Source organism: Pseudorca crassidens, chromosome 10, assembly GCF_039906515.1.
Source record: "Pseudorca crassidens isolate mPseCra1 chromosome 10, mPseCra1.hap1, whole genome shotgun sequence".
Taxonomy (NCBI): Eukaryota; Metazoa; Chordata; class Mammalia; order Artiodactyla; family Delphinidae; genus Pseudorca; species Pseudorca crassidens.
The window spans coordinates 71,047,096-71,074,246 of record NC_090305.1 but is presented as its reverse complement, the minus strand read 5'-3'; the positions used below and the strand labels follow the sequence as shown (position 1 = coordinate 71,074,246).

The 27,151-nt window shown below is 43.8% G+C and overlaps 1 protein-coding gene and 1 pseudogene across 2 annotated transcripts in view; one reads left to right on the top strand and one right to left on the bottom strand.

The window, feature by feature from the left end:
- Positions 1-12,440: 12,440 nt before the first annotated feature.
- The window catches only part of WDR82 (WD repeat domain 82), a 32,306-nt gene continuing 17,595 nt past the window's right edge, over positions 12,441-27,151 (top strand). Inside the window, exons 1-6 of one of the 2 annotated variants that reach the window (XM_067754659.1) lie at positions 12,441-12,913; positions 16,951-17,048; positions 19,808-19,874; positions 25,827-25,926; positions 26,337-26,453; positions 26,694-26,849. In XM_067754659.1, coding sequence (XP_067610760.1) covers positions 12,753-12,913; positions 16,951-17,048; positions 19,808-19,874; positions 25,827-25,926; positions 26,337-26,453; positions 26,694-26,849 — 699 coding nt within the window. In that variant the 5' untranslated portion in view covers positions 12,441-12,752. The remainder of the gene's footprint in view (positions 12,914-16,950; positions 17,049-19,807; positions 19,875-25,826; positions 25,927-26,336; positions 26,454-26,693; positions 26,850-27,151) is intronic. The other variant, XM_067754660.1, reaches the window with a different exon arrangement.
- Positions 23,705-24,992, bottom strand: LOC137232512 (deoxyuridine 5'-triphosphate nucleotidohydrolase, mitochondrial-like; annotated as a pseudogene).

The window sequence follows — 27,151 nt, the reverse complement described above, 5'->3', positions numbered from 1 at the left end:
GGCTTTCTGACCTGGAACTTTGCCATAAATAAATCCTGCTCATTAAGGAAGATGATCACAGATGATGTGCTGCCATTTGAGGTTTCAGATGCCTGTGGAGGTTTGAGGTGTTAGTCCATGTCATCAGCACAGCAGAGCCAGCAGTCATACCCCGAAAGCACCCCTTCTCTATCGAAATTTGTCCTGTTGTCCTCCAACCTCAAACCATGGTGGTGGCTAATAGTGTGAACTAAGAATGCCACTACCATATCAGTAAACAGGATGTTGCAGCCATCAAACCACCACATTACAGCGACCCCCGATAGTGCGACCTGAGGAGACTCAGGATGAGAAGACATAGGATACTGGCCCCAGATAGCTGAGGTGCATATCTAAGGAATGATTTCAATGAGCCAGACTTTGCATCTTCCCATACATAGAAAAGCACTAAATTCCTTAACTTGAGATGTCTGTTTTTCTTTAATTAACAGCAATCTTTTGATGTTCCCACTACCTGGTCTTTGTTGCAAAAACTATAAATCCTGGCTCCTCCCTTACCTCTTAGGAACGGTCCTTGAGAGCTGTCTGAGAGCCTGTCTCCCACGTTTAAGTTCTCAGTATGTCCACCAAATAAAACAACTCTCGACTTCTAGGTTGTGCATTTTTTTTCAGTTGACAGGTATATAACAACATTGAAGAGGTCAAGAACATTTTGCTGTGCGTATTGACAAACTCAGGAGAGTGTTGTGCACTAATCAATCCCGTGAAGCAGGAGCACGAAGCAGAAAGCAGCTTCCACAAGAAATTCTTTGCATTGTTGCAAAAATCTTGGCTCCCTGTGCACTGATGCCGAATAAAAATATAGAGACAGAGATTTGGAAGATAAGAAATAGAGAGGGGACTTTCCTGGTGGCGCAGTGGTTCAGAATCCATCGCCGATGCAGGGAAAACGGGTTCAAGCCCTTTTCTGGGAAGTTCCCACGTGCCACAGTGCAACTAAGCCCGTGTGTCACAACTACTAAGCCTGTGCTCTAGAGCCCGCGAGCCACAACTACTGAGCCCACGTGCCACAACTACTGAAGCCCGCACACCTAGAGCCCGTGCTCCGCAACAAGAGAAGCCACCACAATGAGAAGCCCGTGCTCCGCAATGAAGAGTAGCCCCCGCTCGATGCAACTAGGGAAAGCCCGTGCGCAGCAACGAACACCCAATGCAGCCAAAAATAAATAAATAAATTTATTAATTAAAAAATCAATCAATAAATTTATTTAAAAAGATAAATAGGCTTTTTTATTTTCTTTGCCAGGCAAAAGAAAGACACAGTAGGCTAGTGCCTCAAGAACTGTGCCTCCCTTCCCTAGGGAATTACAGGGATTCTTATACGGTAAGTTCTCAGTCCGAAGTGAGTGATAAGGATCAAAATGGTGAAGGTCTTGCATTCTTCTTGCATTATTTCAAAACCGTCACCGCTGGCGTCAGGCAACCCGGTAATTTGGTCCATTAGTCTCTGGGTTATCAACCTTCGACCTCCTTTCTGAAATGCAAACAGCTACAAGGGGTGATTTGCTACAAGGGAGTGCAGGATGTAATTCACACAATGTTAAAGAGTGATAGGTTAGCTTTGTGAAGTACAAATCTAGTTACAGACACTACAAGATTAGTAACAGTTAAAATAAAACTAGGAGTGATTAACTCTTTCAGGCCAGGTTATGTTTCTTTTCTAGCCTGTTCACTGTTCCCTTCATTTTCTTTGTACTTAGGAGAGGGAAACTTCATTTCTATTTTTGCTGCAACAGCATCCGTCTTGGGTTTCTGTGGCGGGGCAGATTTTTCTTCCATCAGTTCACGTGTCTTCTGGCTAGGGTCTCCCTCCTTTACTGCATTTTAATTATGACTGGACAGAGACAAATGATAGTAAGAATTCAGGACCAGCAGGGGATGTAATGTTGATATAAAACCAAAAATAAAAATAGTGAATATTGGGGCTTCCCTGGTGGCACCGTTGTTGAGAGTCCGCCTGCAGATGCAGGGGACGCGGGTTCGTGCCCCGGTCCGGGAGGATCCCACATGCCGCGGAGTGGCTGGGCCCGTGAGCCATGGCCGCTGAGCCTGTGCGTCTGGAGCCTGCGCTCCGCAACGGGAGAGGCCACAACAGTGAGAGGCCCACGTACCGCAAAAAAAAAAAAAAGTAGTGAATATGAATGTGTTCAGACTTTTCTTCAGTAAGGTGAACTCAGTTTGGTTACTTTAATCTGAAAAGTATTGTGAGTTATTATAGTGCCTTCATAACAGAACCTGTAAAAAGTTCTGCCACCTTAAAATCCACTGTGAAAATTACAAAGTGATTTTTTAAAAATGTTTTTTAAATTTATTTATGGCATGCGGGAACCTTAGTTCCCCATCCAGGGATCGAACCCATGCACCCTGCAGTGGATGTGCGGCGTCTTAACCGCTGGACCACCAGGCAAGTCCCTGATTTTTTTTTTTTTTTTTTTTTTTAATGAAAAACCTGAGATAAGTCAGAGGATGTCAGTCATCAACTCCAAACTGGAGACAGTGGCCTTCCCGGGGCGGGGTGCTCCTGGTCTCCGTGGCCTCCCTCCCCTTGTCCTTGACATCCTGGACCTGGGGACTCAGTGCTCTCTTCCTTACCATTCAGCCCCTGATGGCTCACAGAGGCATGGAAGAACTCCCTTGGGGGGCTGCCAGAGTCATCTCTGAAGTGAGCTTTTAGAAGCCCCCTCTCTCACCTCCCACTCCCCCACCCCACCTTTGTCTCTGTAAGCCTGGACGCTTTTCCAGGACAGGCCCAAGGTGGGGTGCTCAGGGGACCCAGAGCTCTAGTGAAGGAAGATGTCGGTGGAGGGTTGCTCAGCGGGAGGGAGAAGGTCAGGCAGTCTGGAGGCGGGGTGGAGTGAAGCTGTCCTAAGTAAAGGCTTTAAAACACCCTAGAGCTATTTTTCTTGGGAGGCGGGGTGGAGGAGAATACAAACAAGCACCAGGAAGCTGCTCAGCTGTGACTGATGAGGGTTAAGAAAGCAAGGGAGGTCGGAGTGGCAGAAAGGGTTTTTAAGCCTTTTGAAACAGTTTTATAGTATTAGAGGCAGTGGCTTTAGGCAGTTCTTCCTGGCTGTGGGCAGTCCAGGCTTATCAGGGAAGATTCCATCCCGTCCTACCAGAACAAGAAGGCATTGTTTACCAACAATGGACTTTGTTAAATGTGAAGATTGTCTACCCTTTGCCCTGGAAACAGAGCTGGCGCTTTCCAGTTTAGAAGCAGAGTGTGAATCCAGACTCAAATCGCTTCCTAACTGCATGACCTTGGGAAAGTTACTTAACCTCTCAGTCTTCATCATTAAAATGGGGTTAAGAACATTAAATAAATGATGTGTTTAAAGCACACATAAAGGGACTTCCCTGGCGGTCCAGTGGATAAGACTCCACGCTTCCACTGAAGGGGACTCGGGTTTGATCTCTGGTCGGGGAGCTGAGATTCCCACAAGCTGTGTGGTGTGGCCAAAAATAAAAATAATAATAAAAATAAAATAAAGTACACGTAGAAAGGCTCACAGTTGTGGCTGGGCCAGCTTCACAGGTGTGTGAACTGCGCAGTCACACAGAGAACCAAGGTCAGAAAGGTCCTGCACTTGGCTGAATATTCTGCTGTTGCTGTCTTGCAATTCTTAACAATTTGTTGAGGAGGAATTTGTAAATTCTTAAGAATTTGTTTTATTTTGTACTGGGTCTGCAAATTATGTAGTTGGTCCTGCTACCAGGGAAAGATGCTGTCCTTTCAACCAGGCCTCCTGGTCCTGGAGTTTCAGGACCTCTCTGAGAAATTCCAGACACTAGGAGAGCCGTGCTACACCCTGGGAGAGGCAGAGGTGGCACTGTAGTTCCCGGGCAGGACTGAGGCTGTAATGAGAAAGTTTGAGGCCCCTTCTATGACAGGCATGTCCTGGTCGCTTGGCCCAGAAGAGCTCTTTATCAAGGGGCGTCGAAACCCTAGGCTTGGCTGGCTAACTCAGTATCTTAAGGACACACTTTGAGTCCTACACAGGCTGATTCCTTGGGGAAAGTGAGCACAGTATGTAATTCAGGAGTGGTACAGGCTGCATGAATTAGATGAAATCAGCCATGGGTTCCTTGCAAAAAAAAAATAATTTTTTTAATTAAAAAAATCAAATGTTCTAATCTTTTAAAATTCTTTTGGGACTTCCCTGGTGGCGCAGTGGTTAAGAATGCACCTGCCAATGCAGTGGACACAGGTGAGAGCCCTTGTCTGGGAAAATCCCATAGGCCTCAGAGCAACTAAGCCCGTGTGCCACAACTACTGAGCCTGCGTTCTAGAGCCCCTGAGCCACAACTGCTGAGCCCGCATGCCACAACTACTGAAGCCCGCGCACCCAGAGCCCATGCTCCGCAACAAGAGAAGCCACCACAATGAGAAGCCCACGCACCACAATGAAGAGTAGTCCCCGCACTCGCCACAACTAGAGAAAGTCCATGCACAGCAATGAAGACCTAACACAGCCAAAAATAAGTTAATTAATAAATTAATATTTTTAATTTTTTTTTTTTTTTTTTTTTGCTGTACGCGGGCCTCTCACTGTCGCGGCCTCTCTTGTCGCGGAGCACAGGCTCTGGATGCACAGGCCCAGAGGCCACGGCTCACGGGCCCAGCTGCTCCGCAGCACGTGGGATCCTCCCGGACCAGGGCACGAACCCACGTCCCCTGCGTCGGCAGGCGGACTCTCAACCACTGCACCACCAGGGAAGCCCTAATTTTTTTAATTTTTAAAAAAATTTTTTTTAATTTTAATCCTTTTATGCATATATTAATTCCATCATCAGAAAGAAAAAAAACAGAAACCAAAAAAGCCAAGAAACTAACAAAAAAAAATAGAAATATGTTTCAATAAATAAAACCTTGCTGAGGATGCCTATAACTCCATAGAAGAGGTTTTTGTAATTTCCGTTTGATGTAAAATGTTACCTCTGCTCATGGCCACCGTTTATTTCCTCTTGGTGGTAAGTGAAATGAAGCATTCATTTAGCAAGTCAAACAATTTGTCAGGTAAGGAGTGATTACATGTGAACTGGCAATTGAAACATGCTATACAAAATTACCAAGGGTTGGGATTGTGTTCCAACATTCTGTTTTCCCACTTCGGCAATTAAGCTCACACACACACAGCCTTCCCAAAGAAAAGAGTCATCTGACTCTGGTTACTGTGAGGGCTTGTGTAAAAAGTTGAGGGGGTAGCAGAAAACCACCCCAAAATGTGCTACTTTCACATGTGGATTGTTCTGAGTTGAAGGCAATTAAGACCCAGCAGACTCAAGAAAAGCTTTTTACCTCTCCCTTAACTGCCTAAGAGAATTTAGATAGGGAACCTGTACCAGAAAGAGAGAGATAATTTTTTATATCAGAAAGACTTACCTGTGTGGCATGACAAGCTTTGTTTACCAGACATTTGCTCTTCTCATCTTCCTGTGAATTGTCTTCCTCCCCTTTGAAGCCCCAGACCACTTCCCCCTTCTTAGCTCAGGATGGTATATAAGCCTGAATTACCTGACTGCCTTTGAGTCTGTCTTTGTGGGGCTGCTGTACATACTTAGGTAATTGAATGTGATACTTACTTACTCTGTCTTATGTCAATGTAATTATTAGACCAGCCGATGAACCTAGAAGGGAGGAAGGGAAAATTTTTCCTCCCAAACAAATTTATTCAACCTCCAGGGAAGCCCCACTGGGCATTCTAACTCAGAAATTTATCTCAAAGAATTGGAATTCATAAGGAGTCCTCAGTTTTGGAAAGAAGATATATTGTTTAGGTCACTTTAAACTGCAGCATGAAATGTAGAAATTTAACAAATGGGCCAATCTCTATTCTATTATGGTAATCAGTTCACATTTTTGTATAAGTGTATCAGATCATTCTGTTGTACACCTTAAACTTGACACAATGTTATGTCAATTATCTCAATAAAGCTGGAAATAAAAAGAAAACAAAAACCCTATCCAACTAGCTTAAACAATAAGGAAAAATTGTTATTTCATATAACAAGTGATATCAAGGTAGAATGGCTGTATGGTTAGCTGTATAGATCACAAGGACCCTGTGTTAGTGTCCTAGGGCTGTCATAACAAAGTCACACAAACTGGGTGGCTTAAAACAATGGAATTGGGCTTCCCTGGTGGCGCAGTGGTTGAGAGTCTGCCTGCCGATGCAGGGGACACGGGTTCGTGCCCCGGTCCGGGAAGATCCCACATGCCGCGGAGCGGCTGGGCCAGTGAGCCATGGCTGCTAAGCCTGCGCGTCCGGAGCCTCTGCTCCACAGCGGGAGAGGCCACAACAGTGAGAGGCCCGCATACTGCAAAAAAAGAAAAAAAAAATGGAATTTTATTGTCTCACAGTTCTGGAGGCTAGTAGTCCAAAATTAAGTTGTCAGCAGGGCCATGCTCCCTCTGAAACCTGTAGGACAGGCTCCAATCTTTGCTTCCATTGTTACATGGCCATCTTCTTTGTGTCTTTCATCCTACAAGGACACCAATCATACTGGATTTAGGAACCACACTACTCCAGTATGACCTTAACTGATTATATATGCAACAACCCTATTTTCAAATATGGTCACATTCTGGGGTACTGGGGGTAAGGACTTCAATATATCTTTTAGGGGGGACACAATTCAACTCATAACATTCCCTGTCCATCTTTCTGCTCTGCTATTCTCAACCTGCTGATACCTTTAGGCTGCTCTCTTCATGGTCCAGCCTGGCTATAGCACTCCCAGGCATCACATCCAGCACAACAGTGTCTTTCAGATGAAGAGGGAGCATCTTTTCCTTTTACCTCTTTTAGAAGCAAAGAAATCTTTCCAAGACCCCTCCCCCAGCAGACTTGCTCTCATGTCTCATTAGCAAAAAGTTCATCATATGTGCATGCCTGATACCATCACTAGGAAGAGGAACAAGACCACTCATCGTGATTGACTTGGACCAGCAGTTCTCAGATTTGAACCTGTATCAGCATCACCTGGAGAGCTTGTTATAACACATTGCTGGGCCCTATCCCCAGAGCTTCTGGGTCAGTAGGTCTAGTGTGAGGTCTGAGAATCTGAATTTTTAAAAAATTTTATTGAATTATAGTTGATTTACAATGTTGTGTTAATTTCTGTTGTACAGCAAAGTGATTCAGATGTGTGTGTGTGTGTGTGTGTGTGTGTGTGTGTATAAACTTCTTTTTAATATTCTTTTCCATTATGGTTTATCACAGGATATTGAATATTGAGAATCTGAATTTTTGATGATTGGAACTCTTCAGGTGAGACTGCTGCTGCTGGTCCTGGGACCACACTTTGAGAACCAGTGGTTTAGACTAATCAGGTTTTATCTCAGAGGTCTGGGCTTAACTCTTGGGAAAAGCATTGCCACTCAGAGAAGGGAGGATATCTTGGACAAAATCAAGATTCATCAGAAAGGAACAAGAGGAGAAAACTGTTGGTTAGGCAACCAGTAGTGTCTGCCATACAGTGGCCAAAGGACAGGCAGAAAGAGAGTAGGAATGTGTCCAGACAGGTGGGAAGAAAGTCAGAATGGAATGATGCCAAGGGAAGCATGGAGAAAAGATTCAGGGAGAGAATGATCAAGACTGTTAATGACACAGATAGGGTCAGGAAGGAAAGCACTGAAAAGTGACCACTGGATTGGACAACCAGAAGATCTTTACTGATCTTAGCAAGAGCAATTTTATTTTGTAGACAGCACATGAGAACAATTATACAAAATACGAAGTTATTTATATATCATTATCTGCCACTGATGCCAAGTGCTAGAGCTAATTCCTAGCATTGGGATTTGTTTTCCTGGAATCCAGGTAACTAGGTGACTGATAAGAGGAGGCAATGGGGTTTTGATTTATTGCTGAACAGTAAAGTTTACTGAGACAGAACCCAGTGTTCTGAGCTCAAGTTCAAACACAGCCACATCCTGAGACCTAAGTTAGAGACAGACAAGAGGTCATGATTATGGGACAAATGTTTGCATATCCTCATCTATTTGCTGGTCCACACACGTCTCCACATACGTTCAGATATGTCTACTTACCCAATCAATTCCCACCTCCTCCTCTCTATCTCGGCACATTTACTGTCTAGCTTTGTAAGCAACTGTCTGCAGGAAGCAACTCTGTGCAGGAAGCAACTCTTTGCGGGAGGCTTTTTGTCTTGTCACTTTAGCAAAACTATATTTTAACTAACCTTTACACCAGGTGCCCCCCATGCTTAACTAGCCTCCAGCCCAAACATACCTTTTAAGTCTTTTGATCACACAATGCCTTGCCTAATCTATTGACTCTTTTCTTAGGTTAAAGAAGTAGAAATGGGGCTTCCCTGGTGGCGCAGTGGTTGAGAATCTGCCTGCCACTGCAGGGGACATGGGTTCGAGACCTGGTCCGGGGAGATCCCACGTGCCGTGGAGCAACTAGGCCCGTGAGCCACAACTACTGAGCCTGCGCGTCTGGAGCCTGTGCTCCCAACAAGAGAGGCCGCGATAGTGAGAGGCCCACGCACCGTGATGAAGATGGCCTCCACTTGCCGCAACTAGAGAAAGCCCTTGCACAGAAAAGACCTAACACAGCCATAAATAAATAAATAAATAAATAAATAAATAAATAAATAAATAAATAAATAAATAAAATTAAAAAAAAAAGAAGTAGAAATGAAGAATAATGTACAGATGACTAGATCTTTTCCCCAGCCTTCCCTTCAGTAATCCTGCAAGCAAACTACATGAACAAGATAGCATCTAAAAGGGGACTTCACTGGCATCCAGTGGTTAAGACTCCACGCTTCCACTGCAGGGAGCACGGGTTTGATCCCTGGTCCGGGATTTAAGATCTCTAGTCATGAAACTAAGATCCCGCATCCACATGGCATGGCCAAAAAAAAGATAGCATCTAAAGGAAGATCATGGGGAGTCTGCACACAGCGGAAAGTGACAAAGAATCTGACCCCCTACCTTAATGATGAACTGAGATTATTTCCCGTTTTTCTCTTTAAAAACTTTCATTGCCTAGGGACTTCCCTGGTGGCACAGTTAAGAATCTGCCTGCCAATGCAGGGGACATGGATTCGAGCCCTGGTCCGGGAAGATCCCACATGCTGCGGAGCAACTAAGCTCGTGCACCACAACTACTGAGCCTGTGCTCTAGAGTCCGCGTGCCACAACTACTGAGCCTGCACTCTAGGGCCTGTGAGCCACAACTACTGAAGCCCGCGTGCCTAGAGGCCATGCTCCACAACAGCAGATGCCACCGCAATGAGAAGCCTGCGCACCGCACTGAAGAGTAGCCCCTGATGGCTGCCCACGTGCAGCAACAAAGACACGATGCAGCCAAAAATAAATAAATTAAATAAATAAATTTTTAAAAAAAGGAAAGGAAATATAAAAAATTAAGGCTGATGCTCTTTAAGGCAATATGATTCACTTCTGACTGCAGTTGTCCCCTCTGTCCACCCCCCACTGGAGCCAGCCTTTCTGGGTCACTATTTATTTATTTATTTGGCTGCGTCGGGTCTTAGTTGTGGCACGCAGGATCTTCGTTGCAGCATGTAGGATCTTTCGTTGTGGCATGCGTGCTTCTCTCTAGTTGTGGCGTGCAGAATCCACAGCGTGCAGGCTCAGTAGCCTTGCGGCATGTGGGATCTTAGTTCACTGACCAGGGATCAAACCCGCATCCCCTGCGTTGGAAGGTGGATTCTTAACTGCTGGACCAACAGGGAAGTCCTTCTGGGTCACTTTTTAAAGTCCAGCCTGTAAGGCACTGTTGGATTGGAAGCCAGGAGAGCCCCACTGTAACAGGCAGGGAGCCAGGCTAGGAATGTGAAACAGTGAGAATGTGAAAAAGGCTGAGCCATTTCAGGGTGCTCTTAAAATATGAAAAAATGACTTTTTCCATTCCAAAAATAATTCAGGAAGTCAAGTCTTGGGAGGAAGCTTCAGTCTAACAGTGAAATCTGGGAAAGGTACAGGAAGTACACAACTTGAAAGATATATTGCAAAGATTTCTTTTGCCTTACAACATTCAGCAGACTATGGCTGTTTCTGTGATTATTTTTATAGATTAAGAGGGCCCAAAAAATAGTATCTCACTGGGTACATTCATCTTCCCAACCATTCTAAGACATGGCACCAGATCTGTCTTTGTTGCTGTCAAACCATTCAAAGCAGACTCTACATTAGCCTTTCTAGCCTGTGAAATAAAAAAAGCAGGAATTGCAGGGAAGTTTGTGCTCTGGGGGGCACAGAGGACTTTTCTTCCACTGCTTTGTAATTTGGAAAGTTGCCATGCATTCGGGTTCCACTCAAACAAGCTTTTTCCAGACCCCAGAACAAATTGTAGCCAGAAGCTCTGCTCTTTGTCAGGAGGCAATTGCAGCCCAGACTTAGCCAGGATCTTGCCCTCTACTCTCAGAGAACAAGTTCACTTTATGTGCAGGGATCCTGGTTCTTCTTTTACCTGGGGATGGGACATAGCCCCTGGTTCTTCCCAGAAAGCCCCCAACTGTCCTGAGGTTTCTGTTTTGTTTTGTTTTGGTTTGGTTTTTAATAAATTTATTTTATTTATTTATTTTTGGCTGCATTTGGTCTTCGTTGCTGCGCGTGGGCTTTCTCTAGCTGCGGCGAATGGGGAGCTACTCTTCGTTGTGGTGTGCAGGCTTCTCATTGCAGTGGCTTCTCTTGTTGCGGAGCACAGGCTCTAGGCACATGGGCTTCAGTAGTTGTGGTGCGTGGCCTTAGTTGCTCCGAGGCATGGGGGATCTTCCCGGACCAGGGCTCGAACTCATGTCCCCTGCATTGGCAGGAGGATTCTTAACCACTGCGCCACCAGGGAAGCCCAAGGTTTCTGTTTTGCTTTCATCATTGTCCAGGTTATATCTGATCTCTGGATATCACTTCTTCCTAGTATCAGTGATTGAAATGTTTCAGTCTTTCCTCTTCCCCTTTCCTTCTCTTTAGCCACTGTAGTTTAGTGAAGCAAAATGAATAGGCCTCTGTCTCCATTGTTGGAGACCCAGGCAATTAAACGTTTGAGGGGCTGCACACAAGTTAGAGATCTATGAACCCTCGTAGGAAGTTAAAGCCAAGGCGCATGGTACCTATTTTGTGATCAGATATTGTTTTCCTTTGTTAGAGATCAACTTTCCTTCCTTTTAAGGCAAAGAATCCCTTATGGGAACCATCACAACAATCCCGATGACTACAAAGAGGATAATGCAACTGTTCTATATCTTGAATGTGGTGGTTCCACAACTGTATGGAGATTTTAAAACTCATAAAACTATCTCTGAAAAAGGCCGATTTTTACTATACATAAATCATACCTCAATGGAGAACACCAACAACAATCTGGTTTAAGTAACATGCAAAAATGTGTAAGATACAATGCTAAAGCAGGGGGGAAAATGACAGCATCTACAGCTTATGTTGATATATGAATAAGGAGGAGGATATCAGGAGAATTTAAAACTGTGCTTTGTTGAATAAGGAGATAATTTTCCCTTTCAAAAATTTACTTGTGGGCTTCCCTGGTGGCGCAGTGGTTGAGAGTCCGCCTGCCGATGCAGGGGACACGGGTTCATGCCCCAGTCCGGGAAGATCCCACATGCCGTGGAGCGGCTAGGCCCGTGAGCCGCGTCCGGAGCCTGTGCTCCGCAACGGGAGAGGCCACAACAGTGAGAGGCCCGCGCACCGCAAAAAAAAAAAAAAAAAATTTACTTGTAATTGATGCTATGAGTTTTTTGAGCTGTAAATATGGTTTAAAACTTAAAGATGAGTGTTCATAAAATGTGTGGAGCTGAACACTTAAAATTAGTTCATTTTATGCACTTTATATTATATATCAATTACAAAGTTTTTAAAGAAGGCTTAAAGAAAAGTTGCGGGTGGTGGTCACAAGAGTGTACATCCACATGAAAAAAAAAATTCACCCAAATGAAAAAAAATTCATCCACTTAAAATTTATTCAGTCTACCGTATAGTACACCTTAATTTAAAAAATACATAAATTTAAGTCTTCTGGCGATGTGGTGGACACGCGGTCAAAGTCCGACGGCGATGACTCATACCCAGAACAGGCCTCCTGGAGCGCAGCCCAACCCCCGCAGTACCTGCTCTCGCTCTGCCTGCGGCCGGGGAGCCTGCAGGGGGCACCCGAGTCTCTCGGGGGAGTTGCGGCCCCGCACAAAGACCCGCGGCTCCCGGGAACCCAGGGCCTTGGGGCCCAAGGCGGGGAAGGACGTGGGAATCCCCGCCCCTCCCGCCCCCCAGCGGGTCGGGGAACCGCCGCCTCTGGCCACCCAGCCACACCACTCCCCGCCGGCCGCGCTGACGTCACCGCCCCGCCACCCCGCCTCGCTTCGCCGTTCCCGCCCCGCCCCCTTTCCCGGCTGGCGCCGCGGTGAGGCTCCTCGCCCTCGACTTCTGCCTGTCGCCCCAAGATGGCGGGCACAATGAGCCGGTGCCGCGCCGGTTGGCCCTGAGGCGACCGTGAGGAGGACCGGTCTGCGAGACCCCATAGTCCCGGCAGAAGAGTGTTGCACAAGCAGGAGGAGGAAGCGGAGGAGGCGGCCCGACTGTCGGCCGCTCTCCAGCCCGCCGCCGGCGCGGCGCCCGCCCCGCCCGGGTCGGCCCCTCGGCAGCCCGCCCGTTCGCCGGGCTCCGCCCCGGCTCTGCGCCGCCGCCGCCGCCACCAGCAGCCGCCGCCATGAAGCTGACCGACAGCGTGCTGCGGAGCTTCCGCGTCGCCAAGGTGTTCCGCGAGAACTCGGACAAGATTAACTGCTTCGACTTCAGCCCCAACGGCGAGACGGTCATCTCGAGCAGCGACGACGACTCCATCGTGCTCTATGACTGCCAGGAGGGCAAGTGAGTGCACCGGTGGCCTTGGGCCCGGGTCTGAGTCCCTCCCGGCCTCCCTGTCGTGGCCCTGCGCTCCCCCCGCGGCCCGCCCTCTAACCCGGTCTGGCCCGCGGCCTGTATTGCACACGCTCCCGCTGGGGCCGCGTCCCCTCAGAAGCCGTCCGGGAGACCATTTTTTTTTTTCTTTTAAAATAACGATAGCAATAACAGTAATCATATATTTGTTTTGTCTGCCTTCGGTCTCCTCACAGAGAGCCTTAGCATCTCTGACCAAACCACACCTTGACCTTGACCTTTAAACGCAGGGTCCGCCCACCGCTGCCCCAGCTGGTAGCTTTAACGCTCCTCTGACTCCGTCGAAGGTGCCAGTCGGCTGTGGCCCCCGCGCAGAACCGCAGAGGCTGCTCTGCTGCTTCGTTCAGCAGCGGCAGCTCGCTCTCTCTGCCCTCTGCTCGGTCACCTCGATTCAGCCCTGGCACTTCACCCGACCCCTGCCCCTCAGCTTCCCGCCGCCCTTCTGCCGGAAGGCCGCGTGGGTTGCAGTTGTTAGCTGTAAGGATTTATTTGTTGCCTCTTTGGGCCCCCTGACATTTCCTTTATGGTCCAAATCATTCTCTTGCTCCCTCAGTCCTGATGCCCATGTTTATAGTTAACTTTTTACCTGCATCCAAAACTTTTCCTTTTTGCCAGACACACCTGGCTGTCGCATCCCAACCTGAATGTGAACCTCCTAGTAGAACAAAGAAAGCATCGTCTGACAATTTCGTGTTTCTTCTTATACTTTTTTTAAAAATTATACTTTATGGTCCTCTTGGACTTATCATAATTCCGAGTCTGATCATGACATTTCTAGGTTGTCCCAAGTCCTATGGAGACTCACCACACCTGTATCTCTGCAAGATCTTAAAAGCACAGCTTTTTGCCTTTTTCCCTGGGGACCTGTCAGCTTCCCCTCACCCCCGCCCCAGACTTGCTTTCTCCAAATCCTTGCTAAATTGTGATCTTCTTTTTAAATCCTTGGGTTTTTCTTTACCTTCTCCAGCTGTTCCTTTTGTCTGTTTTGCTTAAACCAATGTTTTCTATAACTTTCTTTTGGAACTTGTCTCTTCATTTGTGAATTTGGTTATCTGAAGTAATGCTGTATTGGTCTGGGCTATATTGTTCTGCCCAATTTTTTCCCATTTGGGCTGTGGAAAAAGTATTATGTAACTGGCTCTGGATCTGCTTGCGGTATGTGGAAGAGTGGCCTATAGTGGTGGTCCTGAGGGAAGAGAGAATTGTTAGCTGGACTGATGCTGAGAGATGTGAGTCAATGTTATTCATTTCATAGATGGGTTTTGGTCCAGGTCCGGCCACTTGCATTAGCCTGGAATAGAAAGTAACGTATAAAGCTAGGGTGGAGATTGGGGTTGTGGGGTACTGGAGCTAGAAGTAAATTGAAGCTGACTTGCTTGAAATGTTTAGTGCTTGTGCACAGATTAGAACTTCTCCCTGGATGAATTTGAGGATGGAGATGTATATCCTCATTCAAAGAAAATGAAGGTTGTGGCAGCATTTCTTCACAGTTTCTCTCCAAATACTGCTTAATTTCTGCGGTTGGTAGGAATGACATTGACTTGAAGGCTGTCTTGTTAAAAGTAAAATGTTAATTTTATAACATAATGCAGTTTATTCATTCATGTAGCATTTTTACATAATTACAAACTTGCAGAAAAGTTACATCATTGTTTCAAAGAACTCCAGGACCCAATAATTGGTTATATTTTGCTCTGTTTGCTTTGTCATTCTCTGTAGATACACACACACACACACACACACACGCACAATTTTTTCTTTCCCTGAGCCATTAGAGAGTAATTTGGAGGTATCAAGCCCCTTTATCCTAAACACTTCAGCATGGATTTCCTAAGCACAAGGACGTTTTCTTAGGTAACCAGAGTACAGTTATCCAAATTAGGGAATTTAACATTGATACAATAGTATACAGCACGCTCTTTAAAATATTCGTATGGATTAATTGTGACCTTGTTTCATTGTGATCTGTGATCAGAGAGCAACCTGATAGGAGACCTGGGTTCTAGTTTGGCCTTGTGACCAGGTATGTGACATTGGTCAGATCACTTCGCTGGCCTCTAGGAATCTGCGATCCTAAGTGGTAATGTGAAGAAAAAATTTGCCACTAGTGTAGGTCAAACCAACATTGGAAGAAAATAACATTTTCTTGGAAGGCACAGTATCTTTATTAGATGGTACTAATGTTGGGAGTTTGAAAATGGCTAAAATAAGATTCTTTATGCTTAATATTTTCCATGTGTACTGTTCACTTAAACTTTCTTTGTAATAGAGTTCATCCATTGAGTGATTTTTTTAATTTTAATTTTTTGGCTGCACTACATAGCATGTGGGATCTTAGTTCCCCAACCAGGGATCGAACCTGCAGTCCCTGCATACAGAGTCTTAACCACTGGGCCTCCAGGGAAGTCCCGAGTGTTTTTGTTTTTTTTTTTTTAATTTGAAAGTATACAAAGGATATTATCTGTGGTAGGTGATGCGAATTATTCAGAGAGAAGGATTTAATATTATTTATTCGTACCTGATCACCAGAATCATAGTTTGTGCAGAGAAGCTTACCACAATATTCGTGAAAGAATGTTATGCATAAGCTCTGTAAGATCCTCTGAAATGGATGCATTAGGATCTTGCTTTCAAACTAGGAAATGATATGAGGTAAAAGATTTATGTTATTAAGAACAAAATCTCAGGTTAATACTATGGATATATTTGAGACAAATAGGCCGTATATAAGTGGAACTGAAAATTTTCCTTTAACATTGGTTCTTCAGGCTCTGTCTTCATTATTGTAGGGTAAATACTGAGATAAGTAAGCTTCTGTTTCCATTGGTAGGAGCAAAGTCAACTATCTTTTGAGAGCAAGCACACATTCACACGCACGTTCACTCACTCACTGGTTACCACACAGTAACTACATGGCAGAACCCAGGGTGGTGGACTTAACAAGGTAGCATTTGAGCTGTTCTTTTTGTTTAGTTGATCTTTCAGTAAAGGTAAAAATGTGGAAAATTAAGTGCATTTGGAGTGAGAAGTCTTGTTTGTAAATAGGTTTAATGTAGGGAAACCCTTGACGTCACAAAAATTGAAAGTGCAAATGATTAAAGTTCCCTGAGTCATCTGATTGTTTAGCATCTAGGTTTCAAGAGGCTTTTACATTGAGAGGGTGAATTTCCTTTTCATAAATTAACTTCTTGATAAACATTAATATAGGATTTATGAAATTCTCCTATACCTAAATGTAGAATATTATGACGTTTTTGGTTAAATATTTTGCTGAGATCAGTTTCAGCTTGATCTTCAGGGTGCTATAGAAGAAGATAACATTTAAGGAACTTCAACAAATGGACTGATAACCTCTAGCTTAGAAATATGTGATTTTACATTTAAGTAAAGAGAAAAGAATCAATGACTAGTTTTGTTAGGGAGAGTGAGGTTTGTCTTGTAAAAGGCTCAGTAAGTGCTTTGGACCTGTAAGAGAGGATGGAAATATTAGGTTATATTAGGAAAGGCAGTTTTACATCTGGTTTCGGTTTTGATAAATCATTTCTTCTTAAAGAAAGAGCTTCTTTCCAAGTGAATGGCTTAAGTTCTGGCCTCATTGGTCTGACGTATTCCCATTTTCCTCTTTCTTGGAAGTTATGACTTGTTTTGTGTGTCTTTCTTCCCAAATAGATGTACTTCTTCTCAAAGCTTACTTTTGAACATTGTAGTAAAGGCTGATTTGAACCCTCAGATTTACTTCCACTTCCTAACTTCGGCATTTGGTATCCAGAGGTGAAAACCTGTTGCACTTGATTGATTCTGTTTGTTTCCACCCTTTTGGAAGAAATTCTGTTTCTTTTCAGTGTTAGAGGTTACCAAGAATCTTCACCCTTCCCACATCATTCAAGTGCTTCTCTTTATATGAAGATCCTAGATTTTGGTGATGGAGGATTTTGATGGTTTTCTTTCTCTGTCCATTTCCTCATCAGACCAAAGAGAACCCTGTACAGTAAGAAATACGGCGTGGACCTCATCAGATACACTCATGCAGCAAACACAGTCGTTTACAGCTCTAACAAAATAGACGGTAAGCAAGCCTTCTTTTTAGGAAGTTATGGTCATGGTTTCCTTTGTTAAATTGTTCACGGAATCTTTGTGAGTACTTCTGTTTGGTTATAGTTACTTTAAATTTTCCTATGATGTTAGCTGTGCTAATATTGTTATGACTGAAGGGATGCTGGAAGCAAGCAAGCCATTAGTACTTTTGAAGGACTTGAAACTGAGTATGAAAGGTCTCCAGTTTAGAGTGGAGAGTGGAAATAGGAAGCCACAAATTGTATTTACGGTTTGAACTTCTTGAAACGAATACTTTTAGAAGAAATAAAAGGAAAGAATACTTGACAGCAAGTGGTAAACAATGCTACCTTCCTGTTCAAAATATATAGATTTGAGAATAGTTTTACAGATGCTTGAGTTATGGTAGTTTAGCAGACCTTAGAAGAGTTTTTGGTGTGTGCCCAACCATTTATGGTCTGTGTCACAAAGGACAGTGTACTGACTTTAGTTATCTTTGATTCCAGGGACACTTTTTGATTTGAATTTTATCCCTTTTTCCTTTTATTTATTTATCTTATTTTTTTTGGCCGCACTGCACACATGTGAGATCTTAGTTCCCCAACCAGGGATCAAACCCGCGGCCCCTGCATTGGTAGCATGGAGTCTTAGCCACTGGACCACCAGGGAAGTCTCTCCCTTTTTCCTTTTAAATAAAGTTAATGTCTTTGAAGAATAAAGACTTATTTTTAGAAATTAAACTTGTGAATTTCTTTCTCTAATAAAGGATCTCTGCCTTTACCTGCATTTCCCCTGGGATAAGTCATTCTCAGTTGACAGATTGTCTTGGAATTGAGCTATAACACTTTCATGTTAGGACTTTTTTTTTTTTTTTTAACTTATCTCACTGATTTGTTGATTGTTTCATTTTTAGCAGTACAATTTTTCTAATGTCATTCAACAAAGATTTCTTAGACCGCTGTTTTGGTTATGCCTATCTCAGAGCAGATGGGTAGAAGTCTTCTTTTTTTTTTTTTTAAATGAGACTTTTCTGCCTGTACTTGGTTTTTAGTAAGTATATCGTGTATACTTTTCATGCCTCTATTTCAGAAGTGGTTTTCTAAGTAAGCAGTGCAATTGATGCTTTTGGACAAGAATATAAAACAGGATCTTGAGGAAATATATCTCTGTGATCATCTGAATGAATGGTATATTTCTTCTATTGGGGTATATTTCTTCTGTTGGGGTGTTTTTCTGGGTGATTAAATGAGGATTCTCCAAATATGGTGCAAGATGAGGCAAATGTGTGGCACTTGCAGCTTTGCTGCCAGGCCTCTGCTGTGAGGATGTTGCCTTTCCTGTCTCGAGTGCATCCATCCTGAAGAGTTCCTCCAACGCTCCGTATCATTTTGCCTGATTCCAGGCTGAGGTAGTAGTTTGTACAGTTTGAGGGTCTATGATACCACCCGGTACAGGAGATAACTGTACAGGCCACTGCCTTGCCAGGAACAGCGCGCCAGCTACCGAGTGGGGCGGAGAGGATGGCGACGCCCTGCTCATCTCTGGGAAAACCAGGTAATGGGGAGGAAGTCTTTTTCTGCTTAGGGCAGGTGAGTAGTTCCTAGCAATAGAACAACCAGGAATACTTTATAGTTGTCATTCGAGAACTTTGAACATGTTTTCAAAGAAAACCATATTTAGTTTTGGAACATACAAAGAGTGCCTTTTTCCCTCTCCCAGGTTAAATGCCCTCTTATTAGTACCCCTGTGAACCACTGGGATGACTTGGTGCTTTCAGCCTTTCTGTTTCTGTGTTGTGTTTGCCTCCAGAATGTTCTTTCTATGCTTTCCTTTCTGTATTTTGGCCCCATTTCCTATAACCTTTTTCTCAACAATTGTTTCTTATTCCTAGTCTTTTCAGGGGCATTGTACTTTCCAGTTCTGTTCTTTATGGCACTTCGTTCCCTTCCCACCACCATCATTTTTTGTTTTGCTTTTTCAGAGGAATCATTTGGTTTTTAAGAGTATTTGTCTTATTTGCCCCAAGCACAAATCTCTGTGATTATTTCTTTCTTGGATATTGTCAAATTCTCACTGCTATGACTTGGTATAGTTCATGACTTTGATTTTTAAATGTCTTGTGATCTTTTTAACCTAAATTTTCTCATTTCCTTTGGCCACTTTATAATTCACTTTTCTGCATAAGGGACCATTGGATAGTTGGTTAATTAGAAAAGAAGTAGTAGAACATTAATTCTCTTAACATTTTATTTAGTTTTAATGTAAATTGTGTATCCAGTTTACATTAAGATGAGGTGAGGGTTGGGTTGACATGCTGTTGGAGAACGCTGGACAAAAGTATCTTATGCCAGAATCCAGCCTGATCCTCAGCTCAGCATGGCTGTTTAATTCTTTGAGTCTATTTCCTCAGTAGCCATATGTTTTTCTTTAAGGTTTGCCATTCTGTGGGCATTAAAATTGTTGTGAGTTTTTTTTTGGGGGGGGGTGCATATTTGCAGGACAAGTTTCATTGTAACTATGCAGAAGCCAAAGATTGGCAGCAATAGTGATTTTAAACATTGCTGTATATGCTGTCAACTTGAGAACTCTGCTTTTGAATTACGTGAAATCTCTAGTCCCGTGAAAAGTAGTTATTCACTATTATTTATTCATACCTTGCTTGGATTATGGAAAACAATGAATTCTTTGACCTTGTCTTTTCAAGATGAAAATGCAAAGTAAATTCCTTTAAAAATAGTAGGATATCATCATGCCTTATTTATCTTCTTACAGATACTATCCGTTACCTGTCCTTGCATGACAACAAATACATCAGATACTTTCCTGGACATAGCAAAAGGTAAGATGCACGTGTTACAGAAGTAGATAGTTCTTTTATCCCTGAGGTTATCCAGAGAATGAAAGAGTGGAGAGATTTTATTAGTGAACTGAAGCTAGTTTCTCACCGCTGTTTGGCATACCTCTTAATCTTCTCTTGTTAACCTTCCCTAAACAGTCAACTCATGATTAATCGAGGTTGTAGAGGCCAGGGGTAGGACTTCATAGATAAACCGAAACCTCAGTTAAAACATTAGTAGGAAGAATGTGGATTAAAGATATTCAGTGGAAACCTATGTAGTAAAAATAACATTTGGCATTTAGGGATCCCAAATATCAGACATCCCTTAATGAAAGTACATTTACATGTTTGAGGCCTTCCAGTATAGGTGGCCCCCATTTCAGCATGACCCTGCTCTACATAAATGTGTTCCACATGAAGAGCTTAATGAATATGTAAAAAAAATTAATAAAATTGTTGGCTTCCCTGGTGGCACAATGGTTAAGAATCCGCCTGCCAATTCAGGGGACACAGGTTCAAGCCCTGGTCTGGGAAGATCCCACATGCCGTGAAGCAGCTAAGCCCGTGCGCCACAACCACTGAGCCTGCACTCTATAGCCTGCGAGTCACAACTGCTGAGCCTGCGTGCCACAACTACTGAAGCTCATGTGCCTAGAGCCCATGCTCCGCAAAACAGAAGTCACCGCAGTGAGAAGTCCGCACACCGCAACAAAGAGTAGCTCCCGCTCACCGCAGCTAAAGAAAGCCCGCATGCAGCAACAAAGACCCAACGCAGCCAAAAATAAATAAATAAATAAATTTATTTTAAAAAAATAATAAAATTTTCCTTTCGTACTTTTTGAAAGTCAAGAAACTTGTTTCCTTATTTTTTTTTAAAGGTATATATTTATTTTTATTTTTTTTGGCTGCGTTGGGTCTTTGCTACGCGCGGGCTGTCTCTATTTGCGGCGCTCGGGGGCTACTCTTCCTTGTGGTGCGCAGGTTTCTCATTGTGGCTTCTCTTGTTGAGGAGCACAGGGTCTAGGCACATGGGCTTCAGTAGTCGCGGTGCATGGGCTGTAGGGCATGAGGGCTTCAGTATTTGTGGTGTGCAAGCTCAGTAGTTGTGGCTTGCAGGCTCTAGAGTGCAGGCTCTGTAGTTGTGGCACATGGGCTTAGTTGCTCCATGGTATGTTGGATCTTCTCAGACCAGGGATCGAATCCGAGTCCCCTGCATTGGCAGGCAGATTCTTAACCACTGAGCCACCAGGGAAGTCCCCCTTATTCTGTTCTGTAATGCAGGTTGCTTCTCTCTGTCTCATCCCAATTCCCCTGTTATTTTTCCTCCAGTTTTTCGAGTTTGGGCTGAATGTTAAACACATTTTCCCTTGGATGATATATTAATCATAGGTGCTTTCCTTTGCAAATGTACAGTAACCCTGTGTAGCTTGGAGTGGTTCAGAGCCCTGACAGGAGGTAGACCAAGAGCACTGTTTTCAGCTGCACTTCTGATTGGGCAAGGGCATTTCTGTGTTGCTGAAGATAAGAGGTGGCAGCTGTTGGTTACTGTGTAGTTCAAAGAATGGCTTGTGACAAGTAGATGTTTTTGCTTGTTTATAGTCAAATTAATGTTCACAAATATACTGTCTGTAATTAAGAGTTGATTGCAGGGCTTCCCTGGTGGCGCAGTGGTTGAGAGTCCGCCTGCCGATGCAGGGGACATGGGTTCGTGCCCCGGTCCGGGAAGATCCCACGTGCCGCGGAGCGGCTGGGCCCGTGAGCCATGGCCGCTGAGCCTGCACGTCTGGAGCCTGTGCTCTGCAACGGGAGAGACCACAACAGTGAGAGGCCTGCGTACCGCAAAAAAATAAATAAATAAATAAAAGAGTTGATTGCAGTTGTTTGAAATTCTTTCCAATCTTCCCAGTTGCCCAATCTCTTGACCTCCTGACCTCCTGATTCTTAATAGATGACTTTGTCCCTCCTTTTTTGAGAAAATCAAGGCCATCCAAAATGAGTTCAACTCCTCTTTCACCTAAACTCCTTTCTTCCTTAGAACACTTTCCCTGAGAAAGAAGTAGCCTTTTCTTCTTTGAGAAAACCAACCCCTCTGTTTTTACTTCCGTCTCCTTACTGGACTTTGCTGCCCACAAACTTAGTTGGTCTTCTAAATTTATTTACTTTTATTTATTTTATTTTTGGCTCCGTTGCGTCTTCGTTGCTGCACGTGGGCTTTCTCTAGTTGTGGTGAGCGGGAGCTGCTCTTCACTGTGGTGCGCAGGCTTCTTATTGCGATGACGTCTCTTGTTGTGGAGCACGGGCTCTAGGTGCACGGGCTTCAGTAGTTGTGGCACTCTGGGCTCAGTAGTTGTGGCTCACGGGCTCTAGAGCGCAGGCTCAGTAATTGGCGGCACACGGGCTTAGTTGCTCCATGGCATGTGGGATCTTCCCCGGGCTGGGGCTTGAACCCGGCAGGCGGATTCTTAACCACTGCGCCACCAGGGAAGCCCTACTCACCAGGGGAAACCTACTCGGTCTTCTTTATCTTCCTTATGGTCTTCTTTATCTTCCTTATATTAAATTTATCTCTTGAGCATGTCACCCACTTCTTTTCGCCATCAAAGATAAAAGAATAATCTGCATATTCCCTTCTCCACCTCCTCATACTCATTCACTGTTTAACTCACTCATATAAGCCAAGCTGTTTACTCCCCTTTCCCTGCTGCCTCCAGGTAAAATCCACTGCCTGGGACTCTTTGGTGCTTAACCTCTCAGTAAAACTTTTTTTCCTTTGGCTTCTCATCTTGGTTCTGTTTTTGCTATTTTTTGCCTCTCTTTCTCTTTTTGACTCTAAACAAGGTTCTACCCTAGCTTTTTTCTCCTCCTCTTGGTATTTGGGCCATCACTGATTTCATTCACCTCAGATAGCTTCCCAAATCAGTATTTTCAGCCCATAATTTCCAGACTCAACTTCTACCTACAGGTCCAATACTCCATCCATCGTTAAATTCCTTGGGCCAGCTCCTCTGTCTGCCTCATGTTTCTTCACCTCTGTCCCTTCCAATTCTCCCGACTCAAAGTCTCTGTTACCTGTTCACTACTTTTTCCCTGCCTTCACATCCGGTGAGTTGTTAAATCCCGTTGATTCTACTTAGGTTTAACCTCATGTGTCATTGTGCTCCATACTCCTTTGCTTCTGTCCTAGCTCAGGTAAATTATTGTCAACTCCTAATCTCCCCGTCCCTCAACATCCTGCTTCTGCACCCTGTTTTTACAGCTCTGACCACAGCCTCCCTCAAGAAACCTTGGAGTCAGATTCTTTTCCCTCTGCCTGACCCATTTTCCCAGTGTTATCTCCTACCATTCCAGTTGAAGTGAACTCTGGGCTGGTTCCTGAACTGCCTCATGCCTTCCTATCTGGCAACTTCCAGAAAGGCCACTCCCATTGAAACCCTGTTCACCACAGGTGCTGCTTCTTCCTGAAAGCCTTCTCTGACCCTCTCTTGGACGTTGTCTGGACTAGACAGTTAAGCTTCCTTAGAGTTGAAGTCTTGTTCCTCCTTGTATTCCCTCTACCTCTCATCGTAGAGCCTTGTGCCAAGATAGACTTCCTCTGAACTTTTGACCTGAATACTGTGATGTAAAATTACATGTTCATATGCATTCTGCTCACTCCGTTTTATTACCACCTCAGCATTCCCAGGAAATTTTGGCTTATAGTATCTTTTAAATTTTTAAGTTGATGATCTAGTGCAAATGTTAATTTAGTTATATTGGAAGAATTTTTTTTTTTTTGGTCAAAAACTTTAAGAAAAAGCACATTTTTCCATTTTTTACTCATGGCATACATTTTAATTCTTTCTAGTGGAACCAGAACTTCCTGAACCCCTTTCAGAGTCATCCAAAATTTGAACTTCTTCTATTTCTACATTAAAAAACCCATTCACAAATGAGCTGTGCAATTTGATCCACTTTTTTTACTCCAATTTTTTTTTTGTCAAAATGAGACAGTATAGCACCAATATTTCCTCTGTAATCTTCACCTGTGACACCAGCTCCTTTGTCTGTGAAGCGTTTTTTAGCCAAGGCAGAATGTGGAACTACTCTTCCATAACACCCAGAAGGAAGAGCCATCTGAGTGTCCATTTTCACAAGGGCTTCCTCTGTAGATGGTACTACAGACTCATAGGCACTGTACAGGTCATAGCCCACGGACCTCAAGGATCCCTCTGGTTAGGGCCGTGGCATGCTCCAAGAGGCAAGTAAAGTGGAGCCACATGCCATCCTTCTCCACGGGCTGGGCCCAAATGCCGGGGAGATGATGGGTGTCCTCAACGCAGAGCGTGGCAGAGCAAGAACATGAGCAGAGGGGACAAGAGAGCTCAGGATGAGGCCTTGGAAGAAGTGTTTTTCAGTGAGTGACTGGTGTAACCATAAGAGGGGACCCATATCAGAAATATAGCATAGGCTATTAGCATAGGGCTGTGGCTCTGTAAGTGTGGGGCCCAAACCACCAGTCTCACCATCACTGAGGAGCTTGTTAGAAACACAGATTCTCAGACCTCACCCCAGACCTACTGGATTAGAAATTCTGGCAGTGGATCCCAGCAGTCTGTTTTAACCCACCCTCCAGGTGATGCTGGTGCCACTCAGGTTTGAGAACAACAGTATAGTCCACAAACCTCTAGTTAAGGAATCATGCTTTTTTTTTTAAATTGAGATATAGTTCAGTACCATAAATTCATCCTTTTAAAGTGTACAATTCAGTGGTTTTTAGTATATTCACAGAGTTGGGCAACCATCACCACTATCTAATTCCAGAACATATTCATCACCCCAAATAGAAACCCTGTACCCATTAACACTTCCCATTTCCCCTCTTCCCAGCCCCTGGCAACCACTAATCTACTTTCTGTCTCTATAACTTTGCCTATTCTGGATATTTTGTATAAATGGAACCAGATCATATGTGGCCTTTTGTGTCTGACTTCTTTCACTTCATACATGTTGTAATATGAATCAGTACTTCATTTCTTTTTTATTTATTTATTTTTGGCTGCGTTGGGTCTTCATTGTTGCGCGCGGGCTTTAGTAGCGGTGAGTGGGGACTACTCTTCGTTGTGGTGCGCAGGTTTCACATTGCGGTGGCTTCTCGTTGCGGAGCACGGGCTCTAGGTTCGCGGGCTCACTAGTTGTGGCTCGCAGGCTCAGTAGTTGTCGCTCACGGGCTCTAGAGCGCAGGCTCAGTAGTTGTGGCGCACGGGCTTAGTTGCTCTGCAGCATGTGGGATCTCCCCAGACCAGGGCTCGAACCTGTGTCCCCTGCATTGGCAGGCGGATTCTTAACCACTGCGCCACCAGGGAAGCCCCAGTACTTCATTTTTTTTTATTGCCAAATAATATTCTTGTATGACAATAACACGTTTTCTTTATCCATTCATTAGGTGATGGACATTTGGGTTGTTTCCACTTTTTAGTAATTATGAATAATGCTGTTGTGAACATACATGTACGGGGGATTTTTTGGACATATGTTTTCATTTTTCTTGGGTATATACCTAAGAGTGGAATGTTTGGATCATATAGTAACTCTAACTTTTTGAGGAAGTATAAAACTTATTCAAAGCAACTGTACCATTTTACATTCCTACCGGCAGTGTATGAGGGTTCCAGTTTCTCCACATCCTCACCAACAGTTGTTATCTCTCTTTTTGATTATAGCTTTGCTAGTGGGTATGAAGTGGTATTTCATTATGATTTGATTTGCATTGGAATCATATGTTTTTATGCTGTAGCTTTAAGTTGCTTTTTTATACTAATTGCCTTTGATTGTTCCGGATTGCTTGTGTATGTGTTTCTTAAAATGGAGTTTTTAGGAGAACACATATGTATAGGTAGGTAAAGTGGTTTAGAGTTCATATCCAATTCTTGTTAATATTTCGCTTCAACTACTATTTATCTTGATGCATTGCAGGGTGGTGGCCTTGTCCATGTCACCTGTGGATGACACTTTCATTTCTGGGTCTCTTGATAAGACCATTCGGCTCTGGGATCTCCGGTCTCCTAACTGCCAGGTAATGTTGCCTCACAGTTACACTTTAAGCGTTTTCAACTCTCCCTCTCAAGGAAAGGGGAAAGCAGTGATTCTTTCCTGGGATCCCAGAGTCTTTAAATTTTGGAGAAGATCTTTTACTGGTAGGTAGCTGGTAATTAAGCTAATACCTTAATCCGGTGCATACTTATTATGATCTGTGGCTTAGTGCTTTAAAAGCAGTTTTCCTGGAGCCTTTGAGCTATATATTTTAGACTCCAAGGATTTGTTTTTATTTGAATTCAGTGTCTATAAAATTATACAGTTAGGGTTGATCTGAAATCAATTGCATGGAGACCAGGTTTTTTTTTTAACTTCATTTTAGTTAGTTTTGTGTTTGCTTTTGGTAGGATCCTGGGTTCATTAACTTTTTTAAAATTTCTTTTTTCTCAGGGTCTCATGCATTTACAGGGCAAGCCAGTTTGTTCTTTTGATCCAGAAGGATTAATTTTTGCTGCAGGTGTCAATTCTGAAATGGTCAAACTTTATGATCTTCGCTCTTTTGATAAGGTAAATCTTTGAATCTTTGAACCGTCTTGATATTATGGAAGTTTTGAAGGGTGAGATGGACATTTAAGAGCCTTTTTCTACAGTAGAGGAGGTATGTGGTAGATATTAGAAAGTGTCAGAGCAGTACTTCATCTTCTGCTTTCCCTAGTCAAAAAGGAATCTAAAGGGATAGAGATTTGGCTCTGGCAGAAGGAATTATTGATGTGCCTTGGGCCTAGGGCTGCTGTCTGTCTTTTGCAGGGGCCATTTGCGACATTTAAGATGCAGTATGATCGGACTTGTGAGTGGACAGGGCTTAAGTTCAGCAATGATGGCAAACTCATCCTCATCTCCACCAATGGCAGCTTCATCCGTCTGATCGATGCATTCAAGGGAGTGGTGATGCATACGTTTGGGGTGAGCTGACAACTTTTAACCATGTTTTTTTCCCCATACTCTACCTTTTTTCCATGCTCATCCCTTCTGAGAATTGTGTTAGCTAGTTAGTGGAGACCGGCAGTTGTCCTTGGCTCACTCATCGAGGCATGGACTTGCATTTTCTTCCTGCACGTGGCATTATTTCTTTTGGATTCTGAGACATTCACTTCTCACCCAGTGACTCAAGTTTGGTGTTTAGATAATATAATAAACTTCTGACCATAAACATTTTCTTACCCCCTTGAATATGGAGTTGGGGATAAGGGGGTGAATTGTAAAGG